This window comes from Electrona antarctica (genome assembly GCF_951216825.1).
Source record: "Electrona antarctica genome assembly, chromosome: 8".
Classification (NCBI taxonomy): domain Eukaryota; kingdom Metazoa; phylum Chordata; class Actinopteri; order Myctophiformes; family Myctophidae; genus Electrona; species Electrona antarctica.
In genome coordinates, this window is record NC_136789.1 from 40,121,441 (window position 1) to 40,141,506 (window position 20,066).

General features: G+C 42.3%; 1 protein-coding gene and 1 pseudogene across 2 annotated transcripts; both read left to right on the forward strand.

Moving 5' to 3' along the window:
• Positions 1 to 233: 233 nt before the first annotated feature.
• LOC306928767 (uncharacterized protein) lies at positions 234 to 7,395 on the forward strand (the record flags this gene model as incomplete). Its single annotated transcript, XM_079509039.1, has 3 exons — positions 234 to 2,153; positions 4,701 to 6,661; positions 7,182 to 7,395. 3 exons carry the CDS (start codon positions 234 to 236, stop codon positions 7,393 to 7,395), a joined length of 4,095 nt encoding a protein of 1,364 aa, XP_079365165.1.
• A 1,527-nt stretch (positions 7,396 to 8,922) lies between these two features.
• On the forward strand, positions 8,923 to 19,244 carry LOC306928554 (E3 ubiquitin-protein ligase TRIM47-like; annotated as a pseudogene). Its single transcript, XR_013792530.1, has 2 exons — positions 8,923 to 9,075; positions 16,888 to 19,244. The product of XR_013792530.1 is annotated as an E3 ubiquitin-protein ligase TRIM47-like (transcript).
• The last annotated feature ends 822 nt before the right edge of the window (positions 19,245 to 20,066 follow it).

Consider the following 20,066-nt stretch of genomic DNA (forward strand, 5'->3'; position numbering starts at 1 on the left):
AACTCTAAACTATATCCAGACACGATCTTCCCTTAGTTCAGTTTTCCTGGAAATCCTGTGGTATAATCATTCAATTGGTAAAACGGCTTCCCATACAGTATGTGCCATCATTACTGAGCTCTATTCTAATATGATGATCAGGATCAGATTCATAACTGCTAAACTGTGAGTACTGAGTAGTAGCATTCAATAATTACATATTTTTCTTTCATGTTTATTTTCAGTGTATAGAAATGGCGTGTGCCAGCAGTCTCCTGTCTGAAGAGCAGTTCCTGTGTTCCATTTGCCTGGAGGTGTTCACTGATCCAATCAGCACTCCATGTGGACACAACTACTGCAACACCTGTATCACACATTACTGGGACACCAGTGATGTGTGTCAGTGTCCACTATGCAACGAAACCTTCGACAAAATACCAAAGTTCTCTGTTAATAAAGTCCTCTCTGAGATGGCTGATCAGTTCAGGAAGACACAGAAGCTGACAAACAATTTCAACGCAAACCAAGAACCTGCTGAACCAGATGAAGTCTGCTGTGACGTTTGTACTGAGACCAAGCTCAAAGCCCTGAAGTCCTGCCTGGTGTGTCTGGCATCCTACTGTGACACTCACCTAGAGCTTCACCACAGAGTCACACGGTTCAAACGACACAAACTAATTGACCCTGTAAAGAACCTGGAAGACATTCTGTGTAATAAACATGACAGACCTCTGGAGCTTTTCTGTAAGACTGACCACATGTGTGTTTGTCAGTTCTGCACAGAGTCAGACCACAAGTTACATCAAATCATATCTCTGAAAGAGGCATATGAAGGGAAGAAGGCTGAGCTGGAAAAGACAGAAGATGAAGTTCAGCAGATGATCCAGGTGAGACAAGTGAAGATTAAGGAGGTCAAACACTCAGTACAGCTCAGCAAGAAAGATGCAGACAAAGGCATAGCAGACAGTGTGCAGATCTACACGGCTCTGATCAGCTGTGTTGAGCGAAGCCAGACTAAAGTCATTGATGATATTGAAGAGAAGCAGAAAACAACAGAGAGACAGGCTGATGGCTTCATCAAAGAGCTGGAACAGGAAATCACTGAGTTAAAGAAGAGAAGCTGTGAGCTGAAGCAGCTCTCACACACTGAAGACCACCTCCACCTCCTCCAGAATATCACATCCACCAACATCCCTCCACCCACCAAGGACTGGACAAACATCAATGTCCATCAGTCTTCATATGTGGGGACTGTGAGGACAGCTGTGGCTCAGCTGGAGAAGGCACTCAGTCAAGAGATGAAGAAGAAGCTGCGTGAGCTGAAGAGGATCCAGCAATATGCAGTGGATGTAACTCTGGACCCTGATAGAGGAAATCCCTTTCTCATCCTGTCTGATGATGGAAAACAAGTGAATGATGGAGGCATACAGAAGACTCTCCCAGGAAACAAAGAGAGATTCTCTGTGTCGGGTAGTGCGGCCAACTCCAATTTGGAGCCGGTGGCCGCTCAGATACCGACACCTTCAACTGAAAGCCAGAAACAGACCGTAGGGTCACTTCTTAAAACTCCTCTGCGAAAAGGCGACGAATGGTACTTGATAGATAGTCGGTGGTTCAAACAGTGGAAGAGATATGTGGGAGATCATAACATCTGTCCCGGACCTATTGATAACTCTGGACTGTTCTCAGACCATGAGACCCAAGTCCTGAAAGAGCACCTTTCTGAGCTGGATTATGTCCTAGTTCCCACTGAAGGCTGGAACAAGCTGGTCAGCTGGTATGGTTGTCTTGAGGGCCAGAGAGCCATTGTCAGAAAGGTGGTTGAGCATGGCATGTTTGTCAAGTATTGTAAAGTGGAGGTCTATTTGTTGGAACTGAACTTGTGTGAGAATGACAACATGGACAACGTGGTAACACGTTATTTCAGTAGATCGGACACAATAGATACCATAGAGAAGAAGATGAGGTCGCTTTTTGGAATTCCATCAGAGAAGGAGACGCGGCTGTGGAAGCAATACATGAGCAACGCTTACGAGCAGCTGAACAAACCAGACAGCACTGTCCAGGACGCTGGTCTGTTCCAAGGACAGGTGCTTGTGATTGAACGGAAGAACAAGTATGACATGGCCCAGACAAGCCCCATCTCAAGCAAGCCAAACTCCCGGTCTAAAAGGCCCTGACACACCAAGCAAATCACTGGCGTCCTATAAAACAGACCTGAAAATCCATCTTGCGAAGGCCAAATGGAGAGGAAATGATCGCTCCTATAGTCAAGTGACTACCCGCACCTCTTCATGAACCTCTTCCTTTTTTCCCCAACCTGTACTGTGCACATGTTTATTTTTTGTGATGATTTGAATTTTCTTATTGTTTATGTCATGATGATTTTGAATTGAATACTCAGGACCTGAATGGAAACCGCAATTATGTTTTTTTCCCTGTGATATCCTTTTTGACTAAGTGTTGGACTGTACTCTGTACTGTTTACATTCATAACTAATAATTTACATTCATGACTAATAATTTAAAGTATTCAATCAAGCACTGAGAAAACTGTTGTGCCTTTCGTCGTCCTTTTTCTTTCCAAACTTGACTACGGTAGCGGTGGTCTCAAAAACATAAGGGAAACTTTGACAGAAAAAGACTCGCTCACCGTATAGAAAATAGAAGTAAAACTCCTTAAACTGAGACTTAGAAAAATATTTTTTCTTTATTTTAACATGCTCATAAAGTGCTCGTGCTCAAAGTGCAATTAAAAAGCAAACGTTTCGGTCCTAGGACCTTCGTCAGTGCTATATGGTTTTTAATTGCACTTTGAGCACGAGCACTTTATGAGCATGTTAAAATAAAGAAAAATATTTTTCTAAGTCTCAGTTTAAGGAGTTTTACTTCTATTTTCTATACGGTGAGCGAGTCTTTTCCTGTCAAAGTTTCCCTTAAGTATTCAATCAATCAATCAATCAATCAATCCTCAGTGAGGCTTTACTATAAGGTTCATGTTAATGGACTCTATGACCACTCCTACATCCCACTCAGTTAACCCTTTAACAGGAAAGGGGAACTCACACTGAGCCCTGACCTGGCTATATTGTTGAGGAATGGAAATCTGTACAAGGCTTTTGCTGACTCTATTGTCCTCCCGTAGAGGAGAGCCATAAAGTGGAGTGTTCGTGACTTTGTGGATTATGAGGCGGGACTGTACTCATTTTATGATGTGGAGACCAGAGTTCATCTCTACTCTTTCACTCGCTGCACCTTCACTCAGAAAATCTATCCATACTTCAGTCCATGTCCTAATGATGGTGGTAAAAACTCTGCTCCTCTGAGCATCTCTCCTGTCATTCACACTGATTAGACTATAATTTAGTCCTCAGTTTTACATGAAAATGAATGTATATGGAAGGGCTATTCTTCGTGTCATCTCAAATCAAGCCTTTAACAATACGTTCAAACTCAAGTAAAATTTTGAATACATATCTTTTACTTATTATAGTAGGCTATAGTAATTTATATTGTCCTATTGCTACTTTTACCTAAAGTGGCACTATGTAACTTTTTTTAATGAATAAAATGTGTTGTGTATGTATGTTTGTGTTATAACTTATACAATTGGGGTGGTTGTATTTTGTCTAGGTGAGTCATACAGTATGCATGGGTACAACAGCAGTGGAAACACACAAATGTGAGGTGAGGGTTAAAGTCCAGTTAAAGGGTTAAGTCCAGTACGTGATATATTGTTGTTAAATTAGTTTGATTAAATAGCTCTATATTTTGATAGTAATCAAGTGTTTGTTCAGTAACAGGAGTCTCTCCAGCTCCAGCAGTCAACAGAAAAGGCCTTTTCAGGTCGGCATACACATTTTATCCAATCAGAATAGAGAACTCAATGGATCTAGGATAATCAGGAAGTGATGACACAAACACATTAGCAGACAAAATTGGAAATGGAACACTATAATATTTTAGCTGATAAAATGGGTACTCTCTCCTGATTGGATGAAATTGATAACGCATCTGAAAATGCATTTTCACGGAGAGACCTCTCACCATCACTCTACACTACAGCAATGATTAGTGTGTGTGTGTGTGTGTGTGTGTGTGTGTGTGTGTGTGTGTGTGTGTGTGTGTGCGTGCGTGTGCGTGTGCGTGCGCGTCCGTGCATGTGTGTGTGTGTGTGTGTAAATAAATACCATGATATGTTTCATATCATGTTATATCATTAAAGTATTTGTATTTTCCGCTGCACTAAAGACTAAACCATAACAGATTGAGAATCAGATGAAGTACAGAGACGAGTGGAGGCTGTGAAGGGTTAACTTAACAGAGCACCCTCTCAGGCATGCAGTGACGCAATCTACAGCAAAGAGAAAGTCAAGCAGACACGCTCTTTCTTTTTAAAAAAACCTTCAGTTCAACAGGACTTTTGCTGAAATATTGAGAACGTAAAGACAGGTGAGTTCATGAGATCAGGATTTATTATTTTGTAACAGAGAACAAAAGCATATTAAACTCTAAACTGTATCCAGACACGATCTTCCCTTAGTTCCGTTTTCCTGGAAATCCTGTAGTATTATCGTTCAGTTGGTAAAACGGCTTCCCATACAGTATGTGCCAACATTATTGAGCTCTATTCTAATATGATGATCAGATAACTATTACGCTGTGAGTACTGAGTGAGTAGTAGCATTCAATTACATATTTTCCACCATGTTTATTTTCAGTGTATAGAAATGGCGTGTGCCAGCAGTCTCCTGTCTGAAGAGCAGTTCCTGTGCTCCATCTGCCTGGAGGTGTTCACTGATCCAATCACCACTCCATGTGGACACAACTACTGCAACACCTGTATCACACATTACTGGGACACCAGTGATGTGTGTCAGTGTCCACTATGCAACGAAACCTTCGACAAAAGACCAAAGTTCTCTGTTAATAAAGTCCTCTCTGAGATGGCTGATCAGTTCAGGAAGACACAGAAGGTGACAAACAATTCCAACGCAATTTACGCAAACCAAGAACCTGCTGAACCAGATGAAGTCTCCTGTGACATCTGTACTGAGACCAAGCTCAAAGCCCTGAAGTCCTGCGTGGTGTGCCTGGCATCCTACTGTGACACTCACCTAGAGCCTCACCATAGAGTCACACGGTTTAAACGACACAAACTAATTGACCCTGTAAAGAACCTGGAAGACATTCTGTGTAAGAAACATGACAGACCTCTGGAGCTTTTCTGTAAGACTGACCACATGTGTGTTTGTCAGTTCTGCACAGAGTCAGACCACAAGTTACATCAAATCATATCTCTGAAAGAGGCATATGAAGGGAAGAAGGCTGAGCTGGAAAAGACAGAAGCTGAAGTTCAGCAGATGATCCAGGTGAGACAAGTGAAGATTAAGGAGGTCAAACACTCAGTACAGCTCAGCAAGAAAGATGCAGACAAAGGGATAGCAGACACTGTGCAGATCTTCACGGCTCTGATCAGCTGTGTTGAGCGAAGCCAGACTGAAGTCATTGATGATATTGAAGAGAAGCAGAAAACAACAGAGAAACAGGCTGATGGCTTCATCAAAGAGCTGGAACAGGAAATCACTGAGTTAAAGAAGAGAAGCTGTGAGCTGAAGCAGCCCTCACACACTGAAGACCACCTCCACCTCCTCCAGAATATCACATCCACCAACATCCCTCCACCCACCAAGGACTGGACAAACATCAATGTCCATCAGTCTTCATATGTGGGGGCTGTGAGGACAGCTGTGGCTCAGCTGGAGAAGACACTCAGTCAAGAGATGAAGAAGAAGCTGCGTGAGCTGAAGAGGATCCAGCAATATGCAGTGGATGTAACTCTGGACCCTGATAGAGGAAATCCCTTTCTCATCCTGTCTGATGATGGAAAACAAGTGAATGATGGAGGCATACAGAAGACTCTCCCAGGAAACAAAGAGAGATTCTCTGAGTCGGGTAGTGTGGCTAACTCCAATTTGGAGCCGGTGGCCGCTCAGATACCGACACCTTCAACTGAAAACCAGAAACAGACCGTAGGGTCACTTCTTAAAACTCCTCTGCGAAAAGGAGACAAATGGTACTTGATAGATAGTCGGTGGTTCAGACAGTGGAAGAAATATGTGGGATTTGACAGTTGGGACATGTACAATGTCGGAGATCCTAACGTCTATCCCGGACCTATTGATAACTCTGGACTCTTCTCAGACCATGAGACCCAAGTCCTGAAAGAGCACCTTATAGATGAGCTGGACTATGTCCTAGTTCCCACTGAAGCATGGAACATGCTGGTCAGCTGGTATGGTTGTCTTGAGGGCCAGAAAGCCATTGTCAGGAAGGTGATTGAACTTGGCATGTTTGTCAAGCAATGTAAAGTGGAGGTATATTTGTTGGAACTGAACTTGTGTGAGAATGACAACATGGACAACGTGGTAACACGTCAATTCAGTAAATCGGACACTATAGATACCATAGAGAAGAAGATGAGGTCGCTTTTTGAAATTCCATCAGCGAAGGAGACGCGGCTGTGGCGCAAATACATGAGCAACACACACGAGCCGCTGAACAAACCAGACAGCACTGTCCAGGACGCTGGTCTGTTCCAAGGACAGGTGCTTGTGATTGAACGGAAGAATGAGGATGGCACGTGGCCCAGACAAGCCTCCCATCTCAAGCCAAACTCCCGGTCTAAAAGGCCCTGACACACCGAGCAAATCACTGGCGTCCTATAAAAAAGACCTGAAAATCCATCTTGTGAAGGCCAAAGGGAGAGGAAATGATCGCTCCTCCCTTAGTCAAGTGACTACCCCCACCTCTTTATGAACCCCTTCCTTTTTTTCCCCAACCTGTGCACATGTTTATTTTTTGTGATGATTTTAATTTTGTTACTTTTCATGTCATGATGATTTTGAATTGAATACTCAGGACCTGAATGGAAACAAGACCGCAATTATGTTTTTTTTTCTTGTGATATCCTTTTTGAGTAAGTGTTGGACTGTACTCTGTACTGTTTACATTCATAACTAATAATTTACATTCATGACTAATAATTTAAAGTATTCAATCAATAAATAAATCAATCAATCAATCAGGAAAGGGGAACTCACACTGAGCCCTGACCTGGCTATATTGTTGAGGAATGGAAATCTGTACAAGGCTTTTGCTGACTATTGTCTATTGTCCTCCCGTAGAGGAGAGCCATAAAGTGGGAGTGTTCGTGACTTTGTGGATTATGAGGCGGGACTGTACTCATTTTATGATGTGGAGACCAGAGTTCATCTCTACTCTTTCACTGGCTGCACCTTCACTCAGAAAATCTATCCATACTTCAGTCCATGTCCTAATGATAGTGGTAAAAACTCTGAAAATGAATGTATATGGAAGGGCTATTCTTCGTGTCATCTCAAATCAAGCCTTTAACAATACGTTCAAACTCAAGTAAAATTTTGAATACAGATATTTTACTTATTATAGTATAGTAATTTATATTGTCCTATTGCTACTTTTACCTAAAGTGGCACTATGTAACTTTTTTGAATGAATAAAATGTGTTGTGTATGTATGTTTGTGTTGTAACTTATACAATTGGGGTGGTTGTATTTTGTCTAGGTGAGACGTACAGTATGCATGGGTACAACAGCAGTGGAAACACACAAATGTGAGGCGAGGGTTAAAGTCCAGTTAAAGTCCAGTACGTGATATATTGTTGTTGAATTAGTTTGATTAAATAGCTCTATATTTTGATAGTAATCAAGTGTTTGTTCAGTAACAGGAGTCTCTCCAGCTCCAGCAGTCAACAGAAAATGCTCAATGGATCTAGGATAATCAGGAAGTGATGACACAAACACATTAGCAGACAAAATTGGAAATGGAACACTATATCATTTTAGCTGATAAAATGGGTACTCTCTCCTGATTGGATGAAATTGATAACCCATCTGGAAATGCATTTTCACGGAGAGACATCTCACCATCACTCTACAGCAATGATTAGTGTGTGTGTGTGTGTGTGTGTGTGTGTGTGTGTGTGTGTGTGTGTGTGTGTGCGCGCGTGCGTGCGTGCGTGCGTGTGTGTGTGTGTAAATAAATACCATGATATTTTTCATTTGTGTTTTCCGCTGCACTAAACCCAACCCAACCCAACCACTAAACCATAACAGGTTGAGAATCAGATGAAGTACAGAGACGAGTGGAGGCTGTGAAGGGTTAACTTAACAGCAGCAACAGAGCACCCTCTCAGGCATGCAGTGACGCAATCTACAGCAAAGAGAAAGTCAAGCAGACACGCTCTTTCGTTTTAAAAAAACCTTCAGTTCAACAGGACTTTTGCTAAAATATTGAGAACGTAAAGACAGGTGAGTACATGAGATCAGGATGTATTATTCTGTAACAGAGAACAAAAGCATATTAAACTCTAAACTGTATCCAGACACGATCTTCCCTTAGTTCCGTTTTCCTGGAAATCCTGTAGTATAATCGTTAAGTTGGTAAAACGGCTTCCCATACAGTATGTGCCAACATTATTGAGGGGGTCATGATCCCTATGTTCCCCAGGTTCTATGTTCGGAATGTTCCCCAGGTTCTATGTTCCCCACTCATCCGGCCCCCCCAAAAAGGTTCTATGTTCCCCGCTCAACCAAAAAGAGGTTATATGGTCCCCACTCAAAACAGGTTCTAACTTCTATGTTCCCCACATAACTAAGAAACGGTTCTATAAAAGGTTCTATGTTCCCCACTCAACCATGGAGGCTGTGGACAGTTCAGAAGTTAACATGTTATTCGGAAAGGGGGGGGGACCGGGGGAGCCTGACAATGATGTCACTGGTGAGTAGGAGTGAATCTGAAGAGCAACCAGGAGTGAAGGTGATCTCGCTGGTTTGGAAGCTCAAGTGGGACTGGAGGTGTTGAGTCAAAACTCAGGAGTGGACCGTTTACTAGGCATCTTCCATATATGGCCAACACTACACTTCCCAGAGTGCAGCAGCAAAATGGCCGCTGCTAATTAGGAGCACCTGAAGGGTTTAAAAGGCCACACAAACAAACAGAAACCAGAGAGAAGAAGCCCTTTCAGGAGTCGAGTTCAATCCAAAGACGCCAAAGGTCTGTTAAAATGTTTATTTACTTGCATGTTTGAAATGCTGTTTTCTGTTTTAACTACAGTGCTACCATTTAAATTGGTTAAGGAACACGTTGCAGCATTACCTGTGTGTGTTCAAACACACTTGACAGTGTTTGGGAATTTATTTCATTTTGTATTTGAAAGTGTAACTTTACAAAAGAATAAGACAAGTTAGAAATGTTAAGATTTATTTTAAATGATTTAAGATTTTAAAACCCTAGGCCTACTAAAAATGTGGACAATTCACAATATTAAAGGTTTAAAATGCCTAGTTGAAAAAGGGCTGCTCTACAAGCTCAAGGATCAGCTGTCTTTGTTCTGTTTAAAGTGCTTAGATGTTTACTTGAGTTGAAACATTTATCAATTGAATTTAAAGTGTTTAATTTAAAATGTTTACTTTAATAATCTATCTAAAAATATTGACTTTAAAACACTTTTTTTAGAGGAAAATGTGGAACATAGAACTTTTTTTTTGGGTAAGTGGGGAACATAGAACATGGGTACGCTCCCTTATTGAGCTCTATTCTAATATGATGATCAGATTCATAACTATTAAAGGGAAACTTCACCCTTTTTTTTTTTTTGCAAAAAAATATATGTTGATGACATTTAGAAGATTTAGAACACTTTCCTGGGGGTCTTCATGTGTGTAATATGTGATTTTTAGATTTTGGCAGTGAGTCCAGTGTCTCTGATGTCATCGACACGGGTCTCACTTTCTTCCTGGACTACATCAAGGATAGGATAAGACGCGAAGACCGTACGGCCGACGCCATGTTGCTTTGGAAGGAAAGAAACATGCGCAGTTGAGACCAGGAAGTTGGACATGCACAAATCATAGATATGGCACAAATTGCCCAGCAGATGGCGTGAGGCGACTATAAGACCTTGCTGAAAGTAGGGACGCGTGGTTTGTCATATCTCACTCTTCTGCCAGCCATGCTGAAGCCAGCTTGGCTCAGTGCTCACCATGAACGGACTGACTGAGACAGCCGTGTCATGATCAGTGCAACTATAATATCTATATAATAGAAGAATCAATTAAGGCACAAGAGTGAACCAAATGTTCAAAAGTTATGTTTAGGATTATATAAATGATTATATAATTATTATATGGCCCATTGTATTGTACAAAATAATTAAAGCCTCCTGTAGCATGTGCCTAGATTCCCCAAGGGCACCACAGTGTGATCATTCATTGCAGGCTTGGCATGGTATCATTTGCATGACATTCAGTAGAAAATACAAGAAGCCCTATAGGCCTACCATCACATTGTAGGCCTAAGGATAGTTAAAGCCTATAATAGTTTGAGAGCACATAACCCTAATAATTGCCTTTATAATATCATTCGGCTAGCCTACTGCACTTCGTGGACTTTAGGAGCAACCTTTAGAGTTTAGAGTAGACCATACAACATGTAGGCCTATATTGCATAGGACATAAAAGTACAGAAAAGGGACTTGTGGCACATCCAGTCATTTATTTGATAAATGCAGACACATTTCCAAACAGATAAATAAAAGTAGGCTGACGTGGCACAGAATTCAGTCATAGTCCAAGGCATGTTTTGGCACATTTCTGCCTTAATACAGAAAGCATGCAATACATAACATGCTTTTAAACCAAAATCATGCTGGCCATAATAGGAAATAGTGCCATAACGGGAGACACCATTGGTCAAGTACCATTGACAAAATGGTAAACAAATAAATATGTATATAAATAAATAAACTAACACTTTTAAACCCAAATAGTGCTGGCCATAACAGGAGCCACAAAAAAACAAAACAAAAACACACAACTGTGTGAAGTGAGGGGCGCTCCTTTGCGCAAACAAGTAGCCTACAGTCTCCATTCATTGTCGGGAATTTATTGTTTGTGGAAGACGAAAATCTACACTAATAGCTGGTATAGGAGGGGCAAGTGCCGGGTCCCTGCGTGTTGGGGCTGGTGGGCGTCATAGCTGGGGAGATCCACAAGAAGAAACTGGCACACGTCCATTCTTCATAAGGCAATACCCATTGACTATATATTATCTTTCAGTTGACTGACGTGGCTCTTTTGGCAGACCTGCTGTCATGCTGTACAGCCACAGACCCAGCTGATGCCTCTTTGACCAGCATATGAAGTCTCAACATTGCCAACCTTTTAACCACTCTCTTAGAGATCATGTGGCAGACAGGGAGCCATTCGGTGTCTCTGTCGAGAGTGGTCATCACTTGACCGATGGGGTCATCAGATTGTAATAGGGTTGGCAAAGACTTCTGCATTAACTCATAAAGTGAAAGATGGTATTCATGCATGCGCTTGCTGGGATGTTTCAGACCACCATCGCTGTGAATTATGGTCAGCAAAGATGGGTCATCACAGTGTGTAGTGGCATAGCTGTGGTCTGTGGAGATGGAACCAGTTGACAGACAGAAGTCCTTGCAGGTCTGACAAGAGCACAGTCTCAGCGTCTTGAATACTGCCCAACCTGTCAGATAATATAACGTCTGGGATGTAACCAGTGGCAGTGGCAGTGGGGGTACCGGGTTGTCACATCTATCCTCGATTTCCACAGGTTCCTTGAGTCCTTCCTCTTTGCTCCTCAGGTGGTCACTGTATTCAATCAGTGACGCACCGTCATCAGAGCCAGACTTCTCAAACTGGGCAAGTATCATCAGTCTCAACCGTGCACGACACTGCTTGGCCTGAGGATGCATGTTGTTGTTACATCTCAGCTGTGAGTGCAGGTTCTCATTTGCATCAGTTGACACACGCCCAGTGAAGAGGAAGGACATGTTCAGGGAACCAGTGTCCATCAGGTGTGACAACCAGTTGGGGTTTGGTGGGATGAAGGATGGTGGAACAGATGGCAGATGTTCCACCATCACAGAGGGGAAGACTAGGGAGCCTGCCATCACCAACATGGTACAGGTTGCCATGCGAACCCCGGTGTGGCTCGGTTTCCATGTGCCGATGGCACCTGTCTTTACAGACAGGAACCGTGTCTGGGTCCATGTGACAAGGAACTCCTGGAGTCGCTCCAGTTTGGCACGTGCCGTGGTCGTGTCTGGCGATGACAATGCTGTGAGTGGGGTGGAAGAGGTGGGGGGTTAGGGCATTATATTCCCAGCTCACTGACCATACAACATATCACATTAATCCTACTTAAGGTAGTGCTAATTCCATTTATGGTTGTACTTATCACTTTGGTCGACTTACCATTACGAAGACGCCGCGATGTCATTAGGTCGAACCAATCGTTAACCAGCTCCAGAAACCACGCCGTTGTCTCGTCCTCGGGGGGTAGGACTTTTGTAGAAATTAGGAGACGAATGGCGGACCCCATCGACTTCGAGTACACCTTGCATGCAGGGGCGACCTGGGGGAACAGTTGGAAAACCTTTTAACTGCTGATATATTTCATAGGAAATAAAATTCAAAAGGCTACATTATGTTCCAAATACTCACAAGACCTGGAAGAAATAACATAAGCACAAATTGCAGTCATGACCGTGCTGTGTACAGACATGCATCTTATGGTTGCCCAAAAATTATAAATCTTTATTTCCATACCTTCATTTTCTCGAAGCTCTGCTTGTTGGCGATTGCACTCGACGTAATTCCAGGCACCAACTTCTCGGGACTTCCCTCCTGGATGTCGATGACTTTCTGTATCGGCTTGAGTGTGACCTTTGGACAGCAAACACAGAACAAGCAAATGTGTGGAGATTAATACTGACAACAAATAGTATTCTTGGCATACATTGTATAACTGTGGCTCACCATGTTGCTTGGCAAGATGTTTTTCTGGACAACACTGGCTGGTAGCTGGAAGCAGTGATTGCACAGGGCAGTCTTCATCGCCTTTATAAGATGTGGTGGATCAGGGGAGAAGAACAGATAGCCACCAGGATAGAATGGGTGCTGGATAAAGGAACTATCCATGGCCTCCCCCCCTTTGAGACCTGCAGCTCGCCACATAGCCTGATTGCTTGAGTCCATGTCAGTGCACTAAATTAAAAGTGGAAAAACATTGTGGAAATTAAAGGAGGATCTATGTTTGAGGCATTTAGCAGAAATAATATGTTTATTCTTACCACAGCAATCACCCTGATTCCACGCTCCCCACAAGCCATGATAATGGATTGTACAAGCTCCCACAGCTCTGTGCCAGTCACTGAGGCCCCAGTGAAATGATATGCTACGACCTGTTTGTAATGAACAGTAAGACAGCCCAGCATGCAGGTTAGCAGTTTTTTGGCATGTTTGTCTGGAGTTGGGGGCATGGTCACCGCCCCCAACACAGACTTTGTGGCGGGGTCGTACTGTAGGCCAGTCGCAATAGACATTTCATCCATCTAGAACATTGATCAGAAAGAAAGGGTTAAGTTATGATAGTTAACAATTAAATGATTTCAAGTTTTTACAAACGGGACATACCTTCAGAACGACCATTTGTGCGTGACTGGGAAGGGACTTCAGTTTGCCTGCCACCAGATCAAGGATGTCTAACTGGATACCAGGGACACACTGAAGTCCTTCCAGTCTTCTGTTGATGGTCCTATATGATGGAATCGGGTAATTCATGTCTTGGAAAGATGAAGACATATAGTTTAGAACTACAATTATATTTAATGCATTACTCACACTATATGGACCTTCAAGAATTACCCTTTCGCAAGAACTCGTATCCATCACATCCAACAGCCAACCTAAGAGCCAGACAGCTTGAAACCGTCTTTGCTGACCACTTGTGACTTGAAGACAGCCAGGTGGGAACAAGCCTGTTGAGCAAGGATATGTGAGGTTTATGTGTTTGTGTGCATGTGCGCATGCATGTGATTGTGCGTACATGCATGTATACTTGCCTTCTTTCAAGGAATTCGATCTGGTCTTCGTTAAACATTTGTGACAGCATTTTGTTCTGAAAGAGAAAACAGGTTCCATGATTCTTCATTAATGATGGCCTATATGAGAATGATCCAGTTTCAGTGTACCAACCTTTTTCTCCAGCTCACAGGTTAAATGTTTAATCTGGAGATCTTTTTCAGCCAGTAGGGATGCTGCTGCTGTGGTTGGTGACTGAACCAAACCTACGGAATTATTTAATAGATATTCAGGTATACTGTTCTAAATTTGTAGTTGTTTTCATACAGATTAAAATAAATTGATTCAGTTACAGTACATAAAATAATGTAGCTAATCCAACTTGTTGATATTGAAGAGTTCATACATAACTGGCGGTGATGGTGACATGTAAAGAGTTTATACGTACAATAACTGTGATCTACTGTTGCTGTTGTATTTCTGCTGTTGCTGCTGGTGGTGGTGATGGCAAGAGGCAAATGAACAGAGTGGAGGAATACATACAATAAGTTTAACTTCAAACAGGGTACACTTTGGAATTAAGACAAAGAGAAGGTATCTTTATACAGCCAAATGAAGGATCCATACTTAAGAGTTTCTACTTACTGTAGGTGTGGTCTGATCTTTGATCTGCTGCCATTCCTGTTTCTGACGTGGGTAGTGATGGTGGAGGTGATGCTGGTTGCATTCCTGTTGCTGAAGTGGCTAGTGATGATGACAAGCAAAGAGTTTGTTAAATGTGGTTGTGATGGGAGTGACAAATAAAAGGTATATGGCTCATATACTTACAGGAACTTCGTTCCACTACATGACGTGGGACAGCTGTTCTCCTGAGTCTTCTACGGCCAATGAGGTCCTCTGGTGTGAAGTGGTCCTCAGGAAAGAAAATAGATTTGTCTAAATACCCAAACAACAGCATGATAATAAATAATTTATGTGAATACGTGATTAGGGTTGAGCCTACCTCACAGACTTTGGAGGATGGTGTGGGTTCCCAGGTTGGGGACCGCCTTTTAGCCCTCCTCACCTCATCCACCCATAGTCGTCTGATTTGACCCGATCTAGGGAAACTAAACAGACTTCTTTTTTCCTTCTTGCCTCTACAAATTGGGAAGATGCATGTATTTGGCATGGTTGCGAAGAAATGGCTTTGTGTCACAGTCTGCTTTATGTAGGGCTTGGCACCCATAGGTTGATTGGACTTGACCTACCCCACCCAATGGGCTATCAATTTGTTAATCAAGTAGGCCTAAATAGGCTTATGCCTACTGACATATTCCTGCTGAATGTAATACGCATGATTGCAGTCATGCAGTGCATTTTGCAGTGACTATTGGCTTTACTATTTATTACTAAATCAGAATCAGTGAACCAGTGCATTCATTGATGAGGTTAATTGACATAATCAATATTGTCATGTTTTGATGTGGGGAAGGCATATATTTCACCATTTCAACAGCCATTTTCATTGTCTTAGATGGATGGATAGATGGACAGACAGACAGACAGATAGACCTATAGCCTACACCTTTATTTTTGCTTCGTCAAATAGAGACAACAATAGGCACATGATGTGATTTTTATTTGCATTTAATGCATCAGAGCTTTATATTAAGGAATAGGCTTATGGGCTAATGAATATAGGCTAATTCAGCACTTTTCAGGAACATAAAATAGCCTAAATCAATACGCTACAATTATGGGCCCTTATTCATCAACAACACTATTTATTCAAGTGTATTCATCTGGCATACAGTTCTGTTTGAAATAGGGTGCATCTTCCGGGATTGGCATACTGAACATCAATTATATAATCATTTATATAATCCTAAACATAACTTTTGAACATTTGGTTCACTCTTGTGCCTTAATTGATTCTTCTATTATATAGATATTATAGTTGCACTGATCATGACACGGCTGTCTCAGTCAGTCCGTTCATGGTGAGCACTGAGCCAAGCTGGCTTCAGCATGGCTGGCAGAAGAGTGAGATATGACAAACCACGCGTCCCTACTTTCAGCAAGGTCTTATAGTCGCCTCACGCCATCTGCTGGGCAATTTGTGCCATATCTATGATTTGTGCATGTCCAACTTCCTGGTCTCAACTGCGCATGTTTCTTTCCTTCCAAAGCAACATGGCGTCGGCCGTACGGTCTTCGCGTCTTATCCTTCTTAGACTATCCTTGGACTACATGTTGTCTCAGTAAGACAGCCCTCCCCCTCTCTACAAGGAGCATTGCACCAAAGCATTATGATAATTGTAGTCCAGGAAGGTGAGCCCAGTGTCGATGACATAAGAGACACTGGGATCACTGCTAAAATATCTAAAACCACATATTACACACATACAAACCCACAGGAAAGTGTTCTAAATCATTGGTTCCCAAACGTTTTATACTGAAGCACCATCTCAGAAAATATTTGGCTCTGCAAGTACCACCATAATAACTGATGTTAAAATACAGCAGCGTAGACCTACCTTTTTGTTCCATTCCTAAGCCAATAATGCTGCTGCTCTGACAACTCAGTCTAATCACTAATCGGCACCACTGATGATATTTCTAATGTGATGAATCCGTTCTCAAATCTTCTATTAACGGCTAGGTGTGCTGTCATGCTCATTTCAGCACGGCTGGATAGCCATATTTTAACCAATTGCTTGGTCAGAAGAACTACCTAGTACTACTAGTAATATAGATATTTCATTCCACTTTTGTCTTTTTTCTCTTTTGGCGACTCCTCTGTGTACCACCAGAGGGGGGGGGGGGGGGCTCAAGTACCACCAGTGGTACTAGTACCAGTGGTTGGGAACCTCTGTTCTAAATCTTCTAAACATCATTAACATATATTTTTTTGCAAAAAGGCTGAAGTGTCCCTTTAAACTGAGTACTGAGTAGTAGCATTCAATTACATATTTCCCCCCATGTTTATTTTCAGTGTATAGAAATGGCGTGTGCCAGCAGTCTCCTGTCTGAAGAGCATTTCCTATGTTCCATCTGCCTGGAGGTGTTCACTGATCCAATCACCACTCCATGTGGACACAACTACTGCAACACCTGTATCACACATTACTGGGACACCAGTGATGTCTGTCAGTGTCCACTATGCAACGAAACCTTCGACAAAATACCAATGTTCTCTGTTAATAAAGTCCTTTCTGAAATGGCTGATCAGTTCAGGAAGACATGGAAGCAGACAAACAATTCCTACGCAAACCAAGAACCTGCTGAACCAGATGACGTCTCCTGTGATGTCTGTACTGAGACCAAGCTCAAAGCCCTGAAGTCCTGCCTGGTGTGTCTGGCATCCTACTGTGATACTCACCTAGAGCTTCACCACAGAGTCACACGGTTCAAACGACACAAACTAATTGACCCTGTAAAGAACCTAGTAGACATTATATGTAAGAAACATGACAGACCTCTGGAGCTTTTCTGTAAGACTGACCACATGTGTATTTGTCAGTTCTGCACAGAGTCAGACCACAAGTTACATCAAATCATATCTCTGAAAGAGGCATATGAAGGGAAGAAGGCTGAGCTGGAAAAGACAGAGGCTGGAGTTCAGCAGATGATCCAGGTGAGACAACTGAAGATTCAGGAGGTCAAACACTCAGTACAGCTCAGCAAGAAAGATGCAGACAAAGGGATAGCAGACAGTGTGCAGATCTTCACGGCTCTGATCAGCTGTGTTGAGCAAAGCCAGGCTGAAGTCTTTCATGTTATTGAAGAGAAGCAGAAAACAACAGAGAAACTGGCTGATGGCTTCAACAATGAGCTGGAACAGGAAAATACTGAGTTAAAGAAGAGAAGCTCTGAGCTGAAGCAGCCTGTGGCCGCTCAGATACAGACACCTTCAACTGAAAACCAGAAACAGACCGTAGGGTCACTTCTTAAAACTCCTCTGCGAAAAGGAGACAAATGGTACTTGATAGATAGTCGGTGGTTCAGACAGTGGAAGAAATATGTGGGATTTGACAGTTGGGACATGTACAATGTCGGAGATCATAACGTCTATCCCGGACCTATTGATAACTCTGGACTCTTCTCAGACCATGAGACCCAAGTCCTGAAAGAGCACCTTATAGATGAGCTGGACTATGTCCTAGTTCCCACTGAAGCATGGAACATGCTGGTCAGCTGGTATGGTTGTCGTGAGGGCCAGAAAGCCATTGTCAGGAAGGTGATTGAAAGTGGCCTGTCTGTCAAGCATTGTAAAGTGGAGGTCTATTTGTTGGAACTGAACTTGTGTGAGAATGACAACATGGACAACGTGGTAACACGTAAATTCAGTAGAACGGACACTATAGATGCCATAGAGAAGGAGATGAGGTCGCTTTTTGAAATTCCATCAGAGAAGGAGACGCGGCTGTGGAACAAATACATGAGCAACACATACGAGCTGAACAAACCAGACAGCACTGTCCAGGACGCTGGTCTGTACCTAGGACAGGTGCTTGTGATTGAACGGAAGAACAAGGATGACATGGCCCAGACAAGCCCCATCTCAAGCAAGCCAAACTCCCGGTCTAAAAGGCCCTGACACACTTACCAAATCACTGGCGGCGTCCTTTAAAAATCAGAGGCTAAAGGAAATGATCGCTCCTCCCTTAGTCAAGTGACTACCCCCTCCCCTCCCTCCTTTTTCCCCAACCTACATGTATTTTTTTTGTGATTTGAATTTTGTTATTTTTCATGTCATGATGATTTTGAATTGAATACTCAGGACCTGAATGGAAACAAGACCGCAATGATGTTTCTTTTTTTCTGTGGTATCCTTTTTGACTAAGTGTTGGACTGTACTCTGTACTGTTTACATTCATAACTAATAATTTAGTATTTAATCAATCCTCAGGGAGGATTTACTATGAGTTTCAGGTTAAAGGGAAAACTGAGTGGGAGTGGTCATAGAGCCCAGTAACAGGAAAGGGGAACTCGCACTGATCCCTGACGTTGAGGAATGGAAATCTGTACAAGGCTGACTCCTCCCTGTGTAAGAGAGGAGATCCATAAAGCGGGAGTGTTTGTGGATTATGAGGCGGGTCTGTACTCATTTTATGAAGTGGAGACAATCTATCCATACTTCAGTCCATATCCTCTAATGATAGTGATAGACAACACATGTATATGGAAGGGCTTTTCTTCATGTCATTTCAAATCAAGCCTTTAACAATACGGTCAAACTCAAGTACAATTTTGAATACAGATCTTTTACTTATTGTATTGTCCTATTGCTACTTTTACCTAAAGTGGCACCATGTAACTTTTTTTGTTATGAATAAAATGTAATTTTGACCAATCTGTATGTTATAATTTATACAATTGGGGTGGTTGTATTGTCTCCCTGCTCTTCTATTGAGACATGTATGGGTACAACAGCAGTGGAAACACACAGGGGGGGGCGTTACCAATCCAGTACATGATATTGTTAAAATAAGTTTTAAATATCTCTTATGCTATACATTTAGACATTTTATCCAATCAGAATAGATAACTCTCACTGGATCTAGGATAATCAGGAAGTGATGACACAAATAAATTAGCAGACAAAATTGGAAATGGAACACTATCAAATTTAAGCTGATTCTCCTTATTGGATGAAATTGATAACCCATCTGAGGGACCTCTGTTACTGAACAATCACTCTACAGCAATGATTACTATCAGACTATAGTGCTTTTACTTTTTACCCCCAAAAAGTTTCAACCACACAATATTACTTATTAGACTACCCTTTACTAACATGGAAGAAAGGGTGGAAAAAAAGCCTGGTTAAGTGAAGCTGGCCTTCTGCTTGAGGCCATAGTTATATGATTTTTGAGGGGGTCCCCAGATACGTAACAAAGTGACAAAATGAAGGACTTTTTAATGCCTCAAAGAGAATAAAATATAGCTGAAGCAGCAATAAGAAAAATCACACCGTGTGAACTGAGTGGTGCAAGCTGCTCAACACTGTTGGCTGACTGCTGCAGTTATAGAGCGTCGAGGTCCCGCCCCCTTTCATGACGTCGAGAGACCCGGAAAATAATTCCCCGTTCATTTTCCTCATACACTTTTCAAAAAGTATTTATTTAAAGACCTTTACGCCGCGGACAAAGCCAACTCGAGTTGTGACAA